This window comes from Prosopis cineraria, unplaced genomic scaffold, assembly GCF_029017545.1.
Source record: "Prosopis cineraria cultivar Desert tree isolate PC_DT_omini unplaced genomic scaffold, ASM2901754v1 PC105, whole genome shotgun sequence".
Lineage (NCBI taxonomy): Eukaryota > Viridiplantae > Streptophyta > Magnoliopsida > Fabales > Fabaceae > Prosopis > Prosopis cineraria.
The window spans coordinates 49,224-65,664 of NW_026555432.1; the positions used below are offsets into that span (position 1 = coordinate 49,224).

Here is a 16,441-nt window from a genome sequence, read left to right on the forward strand (position 1 = left end):
TTTAAAAAATGACTCATTTTTAAATTATTTAATATTATGTTATATCATGTGACTTGTCAAATTATAATAAATTTAAAATATTTAATTTTATTTTTTAATTAAATAATAATTTTATATTTATCTTTTATATTTAAATTATTATACACATATATATATTTTTAATTTAATTATTACATCATTGTTAGTTTAACCCAATTAGATCATGCCAATCATGAGTAATTAGCCTTTCTAATCTAATATTTGGTCCAGTTTTAAAAATATCGTGCCACTCACACCTCTGGTCTCTAATCAAGCTCCTCAGCAGTGATGAGAGTTACGTTGAAGAAGGATCATGACTGTACTGCAATGGTGCTTTCTTCCGCGTCCAACATCAACATCAAACTTTATTATTATTATTATTGATAACTGAGAAGGCTAGTTAAAAACTAGGGGGAAAAACCAAGCCAAAAAGTCAGGTCCGTCCGATCAGTTTCTCTCCCCTGACTTTGTCCTGAGAAACCTCAAACTTAATATTACATTTCATGTTCATATATTTTCCATCCCCTGTAAAGTGAGAATCCCAATCCTCAATTACAATATAGATCGTCCCCCGTTGAATTCTGGTCCTACGATAAAAAACTGACCTCCTAGGGAAGCAAAACTCCTTTCTTCCTCTTCCGCATGCACGGAGCTATTTTTTGGCCCAGCCGATCAATGACAAATCACCGATCACCATGCTTTTAATTTTCTTCACTGATGGAAGTGTGTTTATCTTGTGCTCAAATAGAAATTTGCAGATGAAATCCATATTCACCACCTCCAGGATTCAACTAAAGACATAGCCAAAGCCCATCATCGGGAAGAAGATGAGGTTGATTAGAGGAGAGTGTAGCGCGGGTTTAGCTGTGGACGGATGGTGGGATTCAAGACCAAGACCGTGAGAATGAGAGCGACCATGGAACGGGGCAAATATGTCATTTTTCAAGAAACCAAAATGTCAAACAACTTGTTAAAAAATGGTACTCCTCCGTTTAAAAAATATAATTTATTTTTTAAGAGTTAAGAGTTAAAAAATTAAAATATTTTTAATTTTTTGAGGTGTGATTATTACCTTTTTTTTAAAGTGCCCATATTAATAAATAACTTTATATTTATTATAGAGTGTTTAATGAAGATAAATATACAAATATAGGGTTGGTTTGAAAATAGGTAACTATTTTATTGAAAGTGAAATTCGATTAAAAATATCTTATATTTTTTAACAAAGGGAATATTTATTTTACTGTCATTCTCCCTATTTTCTATTTTCAAATTTTGATAAATTAAAGTAAATCTATTTTAAATATAAAAACTCAAACAAATATTTCCTCCGTTAAAAAATATAAAATATTTTTTAAAGAGTTAGATATTAAAAAATATAAAGTATTTTTAATCTTTTAAGATGTAATCATTATTTTTTTTCTAAAAATGCCTTTATTTATAATGACTTTATATTTATTGTAGAGTGTTTAATAGAAATAAATATAAAAAGATAGAGTTAGTTTGAAAATACGTAACTACTTTATTGGGGGATGAGATTCAATTAGAAATACCTTATATTTTTGAATAAAGGAAGTATCTTTTAGACTATACATATTTTTTCTACACTCAAAATATAAAAACAATTTTTCCTGAAAATATAAAAGAAAGGCCATGTAATTTAATTTCAACAATTTTTTATAAAAAAATTATAGAGTATAAATTTTTCTCATTTCAGCAAGATATTGTATAAGTTTTAAAATAAAGAGTATGTTTATTACTATTAATTAAAATTTCAAAGAAATTAAAATGTGTAATTAAAGAAATAAAAATGATAATATTTTAATAAAATAAATCATCAGTCAACATATCACTATGAAATTTTTAAGTGATAATATTCATTTGCTCTAGATACATTGAAAGTTGAAACTTCTTGCAATAATCAACGGTTTGGCATTTCACCCAAAGACAACTCCGTTTGATTCACTGTTACCCTCTTCCCTTCCCTCTGTATAAATAGCACGCTTGCAACTTCAATCTCCATGACATTCTAAAGCTTCCAAAGTACAGAAAAGCTGTCTCTCATAGCTTATTACATATCAGAAAACAGAAAGGAAGCCAAAATATGAGCTTCACCGACCAGATTCATCAAAACCAAAGTCATAAAGATCACCATCAAGATCCCTGCCTCCATGCCTTGATCCAAACATGTGGACACACATGCACTGCCGTGTTAAACGCAGCCTGTGATCTGAACCTCTTTGATATCATCGCAAAGGGAAGCCCAAACAATGGCGGTGGCCTGATTACCGTGTCTGAGATTGCTTCTCAGCTTCCTGTTCCCATGTCTAAGGTGTCCACGTCAAAACTCGACCGCGTGCTTCGTTTTCTGGTGAGTTTCTCAGTCCTCACCTGCTCTGCTCGCTCTAACGAAGAAGACGGAAGCATGGAGAAGCTGTACGGACTCTCCCCCACCGGAAAATACTTCCTCAAGAAACAAGACGGTACTCCTGCCTGGGCTTCCTTGTTCCCCAAGCTTTCTTACCACCCGTACATGGCTCGAGTCTGGTGAGCGATTCATTAAACTAAACCAGCTAGTACTCTCTGATTTTGCGTGTGTGTACGCGCGCGCGCGTGTAGGGATTTTTTTTTTTATGGGACATGAATGCATAGGCTACACTGCAAGGAGGCGGTCCTGGACGGAGGAGTGGACATATTTAAGAAATTGAATGGACAGAGAATGTACGAGTACGTGGAGAAGGATGTAGAGCTGAAGAACTTGTTTCAGAGGACAATGGCAGAAATATCTGCACTGCACATGGAAAAGATTCTGGAAGTGTACAAAGGCTTCGAAGGAATATCTCAGCTCGTGGACGTGGCTGGTGGTATTGGTCAGAGCCTCATGATGATCATCTCCAAGTATCCTTCTTTACATGGTGTTAATTTTGACCTGCCGCGTGTTGTCCAAGACGCCCCTCACTTCCCAGGTACACTTCAATTCACCAAAAAAAAAAAGATAAAGTTGAATCGGTAAAATTTATTCTGACTTGTCTGATCGGAAGGTAATTGAAGTGGAAGAAAAGAGAGTAAAAAAAAAAAAAAAGTAAATCTGTTTAGAAGTGATTAATTAATTGGGAAGGAGGGAAAGAAGCTGAATTTTGATATTTTTTCTAAATCGATCAAGTTTGACCTTCAGGAGGACTGATATAACTGATAAGAAATTGAAATTTTGAAAGAAAGGCTTAATGAATTGGTTTTTCCACATAATAGCCAACACAGACCTGGAGTAGTTGCATCCTGATTGATGGATGCTAACAAAATTCTGTAGTACTTTTGAAGGACTGACACATGTAGGAGGGGACATGTTCAAGAGTGTTCCGGAAGGAGAAGCTATAATGATCAAGGTAGGTAACCATGAATTAATTTTTCTATGCAATCCCCGAACTATTCGTCTAAGTTTTGTATTGACAATAGTAATCACATACAGGGAACAACTCATAACTGGTCGGACGAGAAGTGCGTGCTACTGTTTAGGAATTGCCGCGAAGCATTGAAGGAAGGTGGAAAGGTGATAGTAATAGACCTGATGATGCCACAAGATCCAGAAATGACCATGTCTGCAAAATATCTGAGCCTCCTTGACTCTGTCATGTTGCTGCAAGGAGGTGGAATGGAAAGAACTGAGAAGGAGTTTGAGATTCTGTGCAAGAGAGCTGGCTTTTCTCGCTTCAACCTTGCTTGTCGTGCTTTGTCCAATGTCTTAGGAGTCATGGAATTTTATAAATAAGCTCATTAGCTATTGTGTTTTGCCTCATATATAAGATCAGTGGAGCTCGGGTTTGGTCATTTATCCTCGAGGAATAGGATGATAACGTTAGCAGTGTATTTTATCATACTGTGTCTGTATTAATTGTGGCGTGTGTGTTGATTAAAAATAATACAATCTGCTGTGTTATCATCAGTATTTCATTTTCAATTTTGCGTTATTGTTTCTGTAGTCATATTGCTTGAGAATTTACTGGCTGTCTGCTGATCTGTATGTAATAACATCAGTGCAACGTACGCCTATATAATCAATAAACACAACTCAACCAAAACCAAGGTCGGTTCGTCGATATTCCAACTAAACAGTTCAGTTTGATCTTCTTAACTACGATTTATAGAACGAGTTGTGTACTTCTACTTCTGCCCCTTGCCCCCTTTCATTCAGAGAGAGAAGGTCAACTAGAAAGTGTTTTACAATGCACAATTCCCATAGGTGTGTTCCCATAATATAATCATAAAATAAGGAATCCGTACGACTTAAAAATGAAACTTTTTGTTTCTTAAATTTGCCTTAATTATTTATTTCATCCTTCAAATTTAATTCTTTTTTTCAATTTAGTTTTTCCCGCTTGTCATTTGGTCTTTTTTGTTTAAAAATGAGGTAACGGCGTTAAAATCTAGCATTATGAATAATAAAATATTAATAACAACTATTTAGATTAATAAAAAGAAGTGCAATTATTGTAGTAAGAAAAACTTGCTAAAATTTTAGAAAATAAAAGAACCAAACACAATATAAGGGACTAGATTGACACAAATTAAAATGATCACTCATTTAGTCACATATACTTCAAGTCATCAACATACTTTATACATTAAATTAATTTTAAAGTCTATTTGTATTTTAAAACTTAAAAGACTAACACAATAATTTAAGAAAATAAAAATAATTAAATTAATTAAAATTAAACTTGAAATATCAAAGCAATAGTTTAGACAAATTTAAAAGATTAAAAATTTTATTATCACTAAATTCTATAACTCAAACTCATGAGTGAAGTTGAAATCAAAATACTCCCTGCATCTCTATATATAAGAAATTTTTTAAAAGCTTATTTTATCCCTAAATATAAGATGTGACAATAATTTTTTTGAATAATTAGACAATTTTACCTTTTTCTTGAAAAATAAAATAGATCATTAAATATATGTTCTTCCTATCACCATCATAATATTGATTATAATATCATTAGAGGTAAAATCCAAAAATCATTGTGTTTTTATGTAAGTTCAATGACCCTATCAAAATGTTCTAAATACAAAACAATGCCAATTCAGCATTTAAAAAATGAAAATGATTAGCAGCTGTTGTGGTATTATTGATGACTGGTCACTTAATCCTCTGCTTATATAACTCCAAAGAATGCTGTGATAAATGGAGACAACATTTATATACTGTTAGACTAAATACATAACTATGATCTTTCAACTGTTCAGTAACTACTTGTTTATCTCTAAAAATTAGAGGGCATACAAGTCTCTCTTACAATTTAAAAATAACGAATTCATTTTATGTTAGCCCTATGCTCAAAATAGTCCAAAGATATTCATAAATACAGTATGAGTTGTTATCTTGAAAGACTAACTTGTATAATTGCTAGTTTTGTAAGACTAAATAAGATGAAATTGTTGATTCAGTCTATATGTTGAATATACCCCAAATTACAAGGCAAAAAAATGTGATTCATGCTTCAAGATGTGGGCAACAGACACTTCGAGAACACCATGGTGGTGATTCATGAAATCACTGAGTATGTAGCACAAGACTCTGCTACATATGAGCATTAATATCAACTTCAATATCGCATTGCCCCCACTGGTTAGCTACATAATGTCACCAAAATACCACTTTATTCGGCTGCTTTCCCATGAGAACTACGTTTCTCATCAGCCCTGTGGCGAAACAATTTGGCCATGTGCCTCCTCTCTCAGTCCTGCGCAAAAGAAACCATTGAAAACCATGAAATCAGCGTTCATGTAAGCATATTTCCTCCCTGCCCCGAGAACAGAAACTAAGGATTTTCTTTTCTTTTCTTTTCTTTTTTTTTTTTGGGATATGAACAAGCAAAAGGAAAGGTAAGGGCACTACCTGAAACAAGAAGCTGTTTTAAAAATATCATAAAATATCATATTTATTCTACTTTTGTTATTGTTACTGAACGGTGTTCTTTTTTCTGTTTTAAACTTTTTCAAAGTGAATAGAAGAATATGATTTCTCATCTAACTTTCATTCTCTTTCCCTTTTGATCAATGAAATTCTGCAAACGGATCATCGCACGAGGGGATGCTTTGCTGGCTAGCGGAACTGGAAAAGAAATACATACATAACACTATCGCCTTATTTATGCAACGTCTACCATGTCTTTGTTACCATAACTAAATAGCTTTTATTATTTCTATTAGTTTAGTTTTTTTAGTAGGAGTGCGTGGATCATTTCCATGCAAATCCTCATTCTCTTTCTATTTGTATACCAAACAATTTTGCATAAAACTTCTAATGTCAAAGCAAGCACTCAAGTACGTGAAGCTTTCGAAGTTTCACCACCTTGAACATGCCAAGATGAAAAGGTCTGTCCGGGTTCATCCTTCTCAGCTTCTGATAGGTATATGCAAAACTCAGCAGATCACGAGGAGTAAACCGATCTACTTCATTGAACCAAAGACATGAGAACGAATTTGACATTGGGGTGTGTTCTCTGATAATAAAAGAACCTTCTGGTACATCTGTAGAAAGTGTACCACAAAATTACATTTACAGCAAATCAAACGAGCAGCAACTTTGAAGAATTGGCCAAAAAGAAAAACAAGATTCATTAAGAACATACTACTGGGAAGAAACTTGTTCGGATCTGAGGCATTAAATCTTTGCAGTCCATCAGCCTGGTAAAAGAAAAATTGTCGATCTATAACAGTATAATTGTACTCGTTCAATTTCTTGTTTCGTGCAACCTCTTCTCACACACAATGCCTATCATAGTGATTAGATATTGCGAATTCACTACCCTTTCGCCACAAGAAGTACTCCAGGATAAGTAAAGGATCAATCTGAAGACGTAGTTTGCTATCCAACCAAATTGAATACCTGAAAACATGTTAACAAGAAACCCAGAAGCATAAACTTTTGAGAAAAAGATGTTATTATAAGAGCATAATCTTTCACTGAAAACAAGGGGTCAAAAAAATATCCATTGGAGACTCATATTTTATACATTATCAACCATAATAAGAAATCCTATTTTTGTGAGCTCATATATCCCTACAAATTACTTCAACATCACAGCCACACTCATTGCATCAAAATCTGTAATAGAAAAAAATTAAACTTCGCATTGACTATGGCATTAATATATGAACATATAATAAAGGATCCAGCACATGACACAAATTTCATTTGATTGACCAAGAAAGTTAAGCAATTGATGAAGCATGTAAATATATCCCTATGTTCATCACAACATTGATAAGTATGTGCATTAAAGACATGGAAGAAGGCTTTTTTCTAATTAAAAAAAAGAAGAAGAAGAAGAAAAGAAACCAACAAAAAATTAAGGCACCCCGGATGTCTAAAATCATTTAACCATTGAAGTGAATCAATGATTTTTCCCTACCGTAATTTTTGGGCAACATAAATATTCGACAGCTTTATACTAACATATCATACTGGTATTACTCTAATACTCTTCAGTTGACGCTTAACAATCCTCACGTCCTACAAATATGCTACTTGTCTATTTTACATATCAAAAGTTCAAAACTACGTAAATAATTTTTACCATCTTCTCTTCAATTAAAGTGATATTATCATCTACCACCGGAAAAAAAGGAAAAGAAAAGTGATATTATCATCAACATAACTGGCTTATTGTTCAACTTAAATGCAATCCAACAGTTATCAGTTACCAAAGTCAAGAATGCTCCAGCGGTTTCAAAAGCAAAAGGGCAACACAAATGATCAATGAGATTGTCCACTTATCCTCAGTTTCACCTTGCAGAAGGAAAAAGTCGATGTGGCAATAACTTGGGTATTTTGCCCACTCTTCGTGTATCATCATATGGGAGATTCTTCACAACCAATAATTTCCAAAAACCAAAGAAACCCATTCCATCAGGTACTTGACCTTCCAAAGCAAGTGTTTGTAGAGTAACTTCATCAATAAACATGACAAAGCAGACATTTTTCCTTGATAAACCAGAAACCTGAAATCAGGTTGACTCATATTAACATAGCAAAAAATGATTTATGGCAGTTGTAGCAACAGTTCAAGGTGACCACAATCAACAAGCTTTGAACAACTCACTTTAACAAGAAGAACAATCAATATTATAACAAGATGCAAATTTGAAAAACATAAGAAACCATTCAATTGTTGCTGGTGCTTAAACATATAAAATATTACCCTTAAGTCAATTTGAAATTCCACTCCAACAATGAAAGGCGAATTACAAGTTTAGAGGAGTATCTATTTCCTCTTCTCTCTTAACCAAGAAAATGCGACAACAGAGAGTATAACAAATACCGTTTTATTAGTTGGTGTCCTCAAGTGATCAGAATTTCCAAATATGCAAGAAATTACAGCTATGTGGCATCTGCTAATATATCTTGCATCATCTTCTGCCAAGTCAAAACCAGGGCTAGGGAACCCTTCAGGACCTTTGACAAAGACACAGTTTATTTTCTGATCATGTGCCAAAAATCATTTTTCCCTCTCTTCCAAGCTCTGATGGCCTGCAAATCTGGGGACCCATTGTTTTTCTCCAAGGGGTTTCTCTTCTGACTTTGTATACTGCAAGTTAAATCTCACAAACTTTTGACATTCAAGGGGCTCTACAAGCTTTGAAGTAGAGTTTAACAACTTCAACTTCATCTCACATAATCCTGGAGCATAAGCCCAGGTCACATCAAGCAAGTGATAGGGAAAATATTATCAAGAAAGGGTGTTTCAAAAACATAAAAGACATTTTTAAACACTTCAAAGGAGGGTGCTTGAAAATTACAGTTCTTCTATGGAGCCCAACTGCCTGAAGAGGCAGAAACTAGCCAAAACAGACTCACACAAAAACAACAAATGTTGCCTAGTGTACAAGGATGATTAGATGATTCATCTAAAAGTCACAGAATTACTAATCTTTTTGGAATTTGCACTGCAGAGATGGTAGAGCTAGTACTTAGAGAATCCAACGAGGACAATTTCCCAAAGAGGTCAATAAGAGTCATACAACAGATATTTAAGGAAAAGAACACAAAGACGGAATATGTATTCACCTGAAAACTTGCGGCGTTTGGGTTCTCTTCTTGTTAGTGGTGGTTTTCTCATTGGTTGTTCATCAACAAGGCTGACACGTGGAGCAATTGGTCTTACATCATGGAAAGGTTTTTTATTCAAGGAGGAGGCCACCTCAACACTCTCAGCAACAATATCATCATCAATTTCAGCATCGAAAGAGTTGGAGGCCTTATGAACTTCGTCATTCGATTTTAGTACAAAATTAGAACGTTCCAACTTCGTATTTCTACTTTTATCATAGTCTTCAACTTGAGCATCATGAAAATAAAAAAAGTCATCATAATCATCATCTATGCCAGCTGCTGCATTTTTCTTGTCCAGATCAGCAACATAAGATATTCTTCTATCATCATCAGTCATGTTTCCCCTCTTCTTCAAAGGGGCCTCATACTTTGCTTCATACCTTTTCAATTCATAGTGTCCAGCTTCATTATACAACCCAACACCTCTTTGACCAAAGCCTGTCTGTGAATCGTTGTGAGAAGACCCCATAGTCGTCAAAAGAGAATCATCTTTTTCAACATTTTCATTCCTGGAGCCACCGCTGGTCTGTTCCATCACATCCTCATTGTAATCTTCATCCCTTCTCCTATCATCTTTATCCCAATACCTTGAATCCTGGCCACGTCCCACAGAACCCTTCCCAAACTCAAGGACTCTAGTTCTCCCAACCCGTGATACATTGGTGGGAAAATCAGAATCACTCCTTAAATCATCAGTTCCATTATTATCATTATCATTATTTATTTCTGCAACAACAGTTAAATCATCGTGAAAACATCTTGCAAGAAACTCAGAATTCAAAAGCGCAAGTACATGGCATTATATCAGCAAAACGAAAAGGAACTTTGCTGATCAAGTGACATTTGAATCCAAAGAATCAATCTGGTCACTAACAAACAGTGAAAAAGAACACTCAAAATGTCTCTCACCTGCCTTAATTTATAGTCACACAACCAAACAAAAAGAAATCCTCAGATTTGACACACCTTTCCTAGTCCTCAGGTGTCAGGACTGATGCTTTTCAGCAACTAAACAGAATAACATAACAAAGAAAAGCGGGAACTAAATTGGATAACTTCAAGAACCGAATATATTAAATGAATACTCTTTTAAATCTAGCGTTTACCCTCTTTAGAAATGTAATAATATGCCAAGACAGTGACAAGAAGGACAAGGCAGAGGAATACTAGGATAGCCCGAACGGTGTAAAACTGAGCCTTGTCGGATCTCGCCGATCTCCGGAGGCGTTGGTGCTCGTGGCCGTGGGTGGTGGCACGCATTCCAATGGTCACGTGATCAGCCGTACCGTTCGTTTGGTGCGTATCATGACTTCCCGGAACCCCATACCTATCAATTCCGGTTTGCCTATGCTGAGCCATACTATCATTGTAAGAATCTCCCTTTTTCTGGTTGCTAATCTTCTTTCCTTATCAGACGAAACCCACAAGCTTACTAGCATAGAAGCTTACACATTGTGTTGCGGAGGATGTGGCGTCGAAGCGTACGAAGAATTGAAGAGAGCATTCGTAGATTTCGAAGTTCTGTCTTGTTTAAGTGAACTGATTTGGAAGTTCTCATCAAATAAATATCTGTCTTTAATTTCAAAGAGCAAATATCTTACGTGCAAGTGAGGATGAGAGGAATAACGACTGGCGACGGCGGCGAGTCGGGGACTACCGGGAAGCTGCCGTGACGATTAAAGCGCATACCAATTGACACACGGATATAGGAAATGGATCAAGTTGACCCGGGAGCCGATAATTTTGAATTTTCCACAAAATATCCACCATCGTCAACGTATTTCAAATTTTAAGTTCATTTTTATAGTATAAAATTTATAATCAAATCAGTATCTGGTAAATTTATCTATACATGTTAAATTTTATTGATTGAATTCATTATATTTTACTTTGAATATTGTATATTATAAATTCAATCTATATATATATATATATATATATATTATTTTCTAAATATCGAGTTTCCTACTAAAAACAAATAAGTATCAACTTTGAATCATCGAGATTTTGATTTTAACATTAAATAGTATTTTTTTACCTCATGTTTTTTTTATCTAAGTTAACAATTATTTTGGGTGCTAAATAATTATCGTCAATACATAACAAATGTTATATCATGTCACATTATCTATAGGAGTATAAGGAAAAAAATTGGAATAGCTAACATTTCATAAGATACACGAAAAACGGAGACAATGTTGAATAATAAAACGGAGACTGCTTAGTGGGTTATAACATACATCGCCAAAATGGGAGAGGCTGAAACTGCAATCATCAGGTTAGCACCCCCACCAAATAACAAGTTATCATGTTGTTCAAGTTTGGGGCATTGTATACTCAAATTTTTCCTTCTTTGTAAGCATTCATAACACACACAGATTCATATTGTCAATTGTCAATCACTATTCTTCCTTCACAACTCCCTGTAATTTGAAATACACTCTTCTAAAAACTGTTTGGATACAACTTCTGATGTTCTGAAAGTTCTTATGACATATATTATTTAAATTACGCAAAGGTTGTTTGGATTATTTTATACAGGAAGAATTGCACTGCAAGCCCTATAAAAAAAACATAAATTTGAATTTTGGCTTTAATAAATTCTAATAATGCACAACAAGTTCAAGAATTCTTGTTATTTTTTTTTTAGCAAAAAGTACAACTTTTTGCATTTGCAGGAAGTCAATTAAGCATTTAATGAAATAATTAAAATTTTCACGTTCATTAAACTCAACTTAGTTAGCAGAAAACGGTTGGGCAACTAGCCCATCAATATTGTTCATCAATATATAGGAATTTCATATTATTTATAAACCATGAGTAAATCTTATTTCTCCATAACACACGTGTTCTAATTCTATACTTAGTAGTAGTGGTCAGAAGATAAATAGACTAGCAAAAAAGACATCAGTAAAATAACGACTTGGAATTGAAATCAATAGCTACAAGGAAAGAGAAATGTGAAATATTGATCATACACAGCTTGGATGGATTATTATGAAATGAAAGCGGAAGCACCAACTTGAAGGATAAAGAAAAGCAAAGGAACAGAAGGGGCTAGACTAGTTCATGGCGTATTTTTGAGTCCAAGAACGTGCAGTCGTCTCATACTTGTCTTTGTCGTTCTTGTAGATGTGAGCAATCTCAGGCACCAGAGGGTCATCTGGGTTTGGATCTGTAAGCAGTGAGCATATTGACAGCAGTACCTGCATCACAACAATTTCTCCCATTCTATTACTCACAAAATCATCGCTTTACAATTCATAACTCGCTTCCTATTATGTAAAATGAAGGTTCGTATATTTTATTGTAGGAACCGTTGTACCTTAGAAACTGTAAGAGCAGGGCTCCACTGCTCTTTCAGAATATCAAGACAAATACTTCCATTGCTGTTGATGTTGGGGTGATATACCTTTGTTCTGAAGGAAACCTGCCCGAAACAACCAATTAAATGAGAGTCAGAATGAGATTATTTCTCTGACATTGTCAACTTATTAGATATATATTTTCGACCCAACATCAATATTCTTTTTCTTAAATCACAAAAGGCAAGCTTAATGCTTGAAACAACAAGCAGAATCGAACCTGCAACCTGACACCAACGAGTATGATCTTTTGTGCCACCATGCCATACAGAAATTGGCGACTCAACAATGTTTAACACGTGTAAGGTGGGAAAAATTAAATAGCTAGCTAGACTAATTGCATTGGCTGATTGGTAATGAGTCGACAGAACTCTCAGCATTGTGAATAAATTACCTTAGGCGGCTTGAATGGATAGTCTGGGGGGAAGTGAATGTTCACCAGGAATACACCCTCGGCATAAGGACTGTCTGCTGGGCCCATAATTGTAGCTTGCCAATGAAACATGTCTTCACCAACAGGGCCTGCACGGATGCGTACAATATATCATTTTCTACGCACAAAAACCCTCCCTTTCCTCCTTAACAAGTATTCTTACGAAGTGAGAGAACATATTACACTGGAGCCTCAATAAGTACTTGAAAAATGCTTCATAAGTCATGAAAAGTTGGTATATCCAGCGAAATACAATAATAGCATGGATCATAAATACAAATCTGGTCGTGATTGATTATAGCATGCATTGCACCAAGATGGCTGCACCGCGCACAAGATTGTATATATAAGCTGTACAAATATAATCAAAACAAAAGGCAAACAGAAACTAAGAGGACAGAGGTGATTCTGAAGCTTACCAGCGCTACAAGAAACAGGAGGATCCTTCTGTAGGTCCCTCAATTCCTTAGTAATGCGTTTTGAAGCCATTGCAAGTATGTAGGAATTTAAGGCTTCTCACTCCAAAAATTGCACAACGGAATTGTGAATCTATAGAGATTGAGATGCCAATCATATCAATTAGGGAAAATATGATATAATTCAGACAGTGAAAACGAAATCCAGAGTAATTAAAAGACCTAATGATATACAACATATCACTACTTGCTTATTTACCGGGAGGGCCTTGTTATAAGAGCACGTAAAAGCCTGAACTTAAACATATAGATTATTTAGAGGCAAAAAAGATAGATGTTTTTTTAAGATTACAATACACAAAATGGATGAATAACGGACTGATCGAATCCCCTCACATACGCGAGAGAAGATGAAGGAGGGAGGAAAGTGAGGCTACTTGTAGTGAAGCCTTGGCACAATAGAGCTTTACGTCCTCAATCTCGTACGTGTTTGTGACCGTGTGTGTATTAAGAAGGTACAGTTAATTAAGGACCGAAAATAACAAAATGTGCAAGCACCGACACAAACAGCTAGTGACCAAATCAGCGAAGTAACACAACAAGCCCAAAAAAGAATCGATCTCAACAAGCAAAAGGACGCATTGAATCCATAACGTAAAACAAGAAAACAACAGAATCTTCACCAAAATCTATTTAAAGCCGCTATACACGAAAAACCCACAAATATTGAAAAGAGCGCTTGCAGTCCAATAGAGTGATCGATCGACGGTAAAGAAAACTGTTAGGGTTTGGAGTTTGAGAAATTCGACTAACCTCGCAAACCCTAGGATTTGATCTTCTTCCAGTGGAGGGGCAGAGGGCCAGCTTCCAGGAGTGAGTGATAAATGGGAAACGGCAGGATCTTCCCTATATATAGCCTACGCCTGCTGTTGTATGCATGCCATGCACGTGAGCCGCCTTTGGAGAAATAAACGATTTTTCCTTTTTTTCTCGTTTTGGAGATGGCCATGGAAACAGATTATCATCACTTTGATTTGATCCCCCCGTTTCACCAGGGCCTGGGCCTGTTTAGTTTCTATCCTTATTTATTGTTTTTAAAATTTATTTTGTAATATAATTTTTAAAATTATTTTTTAAAATAAAATAAAATGAGATTTTATTTGGTTATGTCAATTTAAAAACAGTTTTAAAATTAAAAAATAAATTGATTATAAGCAACTAATAATGTTGATTAATAATAGAAATTGATGAAAAGTAACTATAATTTTTAATAATTAAATATAATGTATTTAGAAAACAAAAACAATTTAAAATTATTTTAAAAAAAATAAAAAAAATTAAAAATAATTAAAGAAAAAAACTTATCCAAACAACTTTTTGAATTTTTCTTTTTTTTTTAAAAAATAATTTTTAAAATATAAAGAAACAGCTCTTATATTTCATTTTTAAATTAAATTCATTGATTTAAATTATAGTGTATTAACAATCGCATTGCTGGTTAAAAAAGAAATCTTATTGATATATTAATAGTAGTTTATTACATATGTATTTAATGTTCATTATAAGAAGTGCTAAATCCTAAATCCTAAATATTAAAAAGTGTGTGAAGTTTAAATAAAATATGGAAAAAACATAATTTTTTGTCCCTATAGTTTCATTAAGTTTTGTATTTAGTCCCTATAATTTTTTCAATGTGTTCAGTCCCTATAAGAACTAAAACCACTAAAAAATGAAAACTAGGAGGACCTAAAAAATAAAGATCACCCAATCTTTTTAAAATTATAAAGATTGAAAATACTAAAGATAATTACAAGAAATAAAAATAAAATTTGATGAAACTATAAGAATCAAAAATCATGTTTTTCCTAAAATATAAATTAAATTTATAATAAGGTGTATTATTCATAGCTTTAATTTGACTACTAATTCTTATTCTTATTGCTTTTCAAATTTCACATAATGCGTGGCATTTCACATGGTTTAAATAGTAAATCTTATTTAAATTAATATTTGAAATTAAAATTAAATTTGAATCTCAACTGTAAAGGTAGATTTCATTGACGCACAATTTGAAGTATTTCTCTATAAGTCATTTATCCTATAAGGTTAAATGACAGTGACATATATATATATATATATATATAATACAAGGACATAGAAAAACTTGTGTGATAGGAGAATGAAAATCATGTCATATTAAATTTCATAAGGAATCTGCATCTTGAAGGCGGGTAATTAAAAATAATAAGATCTAAATTTTTTTGAAAGGCTTGGTAAATAATCATGTTTGTGCATTTATTCACTTCCCTAAATGTATAGTCGAAGGTAATGATTCAATCTTTCATAACAAATTCTCTGACTTTGCTAATAATTCTAAAGAGAGGATGGTTGTTAGAGAAATTACACTGGATAAGTGAGAGGGCTTTCATGAATCAGAATGTATGTTTATTTTATTGAATCGTGCATTCCAATAAAACTAAAGTCCTTCTAAAATGCTCAAGAGTTTTGTCATGGTGTTGGATTGATAATCAAGGTATTTGAAAAACTTTTAATCCAATTATCTTTACTATCTCGTATGATTCCACCACAAGTTATAGCTCCATTGAAGTTGACAACCTTATCAATATCAAGACAAATCCAAACTTATATTTTGAAATGCATCAGTGTGTGGAATTGCCTCCAAACCAAATTTGTAAACATTAAAGGTCAGCATCTGTCAAAGATCTACCCTTTTGATTTGCAACTGTTCGGCATCTCCTCATTTCCTTAGAGATTTCATCAAAAACCCTAAGGTTTAGGTTAAATTAATCAAACGCTTCTTCTCTTCCCTCTAAGATTGAATCAATTATATGGAACGCTAGAAAATGAAGTAAGGGAAGTGCTTGAATGCAAGGAGAGTTTCTTGAAAAAGATTACATGCTCATGTATGTTGAAACATATAGAAAATTAGACATATTATAACATTACCTCAATAATGAAATGGTACTCAAACACAATATTGCTCTATCAACGCTTAAAGTATAACAAATAACCTACTTAAGATGGAAGTAAGGATTTTTCTCCTTTGAAACCAAGAGATCTACACTATAAAAAGTGT

At 33.8% G+C, this 16,441-nt stretch overlaps 2 protein-coding genes and 1 pseudogene across 2 annotated transcripts; 1 reads left to right on the forward strand and 2 right to left on the reverse strand.

Moving 5' to 3' along the window:
• Window positions 1-2,070: 2,070 nt before the first annotated feature.
• Window positions 2,071-3,966, forward strand: LOC129295396 (isoliquiritigenin 2'-O-methyltransferase-like). The gene is made up of 4 exons (XM_054933911.1): window positions 2,071-2,565; window positions 2,671-2,984; window positions 3,337-3,401; window positions 3,485-3,966. Exons 1-4 carry the CDS (start codon window positions 2,123-2,125, stop codon window positions 3,782-3,784), a joined length of 1,122 nt encoding a protein of 373 aa, XP_054789886.1. The 5' UTR covers window positions 2,071-2,122; the 3' UTR covers window positions 3,785-3,966.
• A 1,345-nt stretch (window positions 3,967-5,311) lies between these two features.
• Window positions 5,312-10,698, reverse strand: LOC129295398 (probable hexosyltransferase MUCI70; annotated as a pseudogene).
• A 1,339-nt stretch (window positions 10,699-12,037) lies between these two features.
• Window positions 12,038-14,316, reverse strand: LOC129295399 (ubiquitin-conjugating enzyme E2-17 kDa-like). The gene is made up of 5 exons (XM_054933914.1): window positions 14,158-14,316; window positions 13,348-13,477; window positions 12,890-13,017; window positions 12,456-12,560; window positions 12,038-12,336 (listed from the first exon to the last, which is right to left on the reverse strand). Exons 2-5 carry the CDS (start codon window positions 13,415-13,417, stop codon window positions 12,193-12,195), a joined length of 447 nt encoding a protein of 148 aa, XP_054789889.1. The 5' UTR covers window positions 13,418-13,477; window positions 14,158-14,316; the 3' UTR covers window positions 12,038-12,192.
• Between the last annotated feature and the right edge of the window lie 2,125 nt (window positions 14,317-16,441).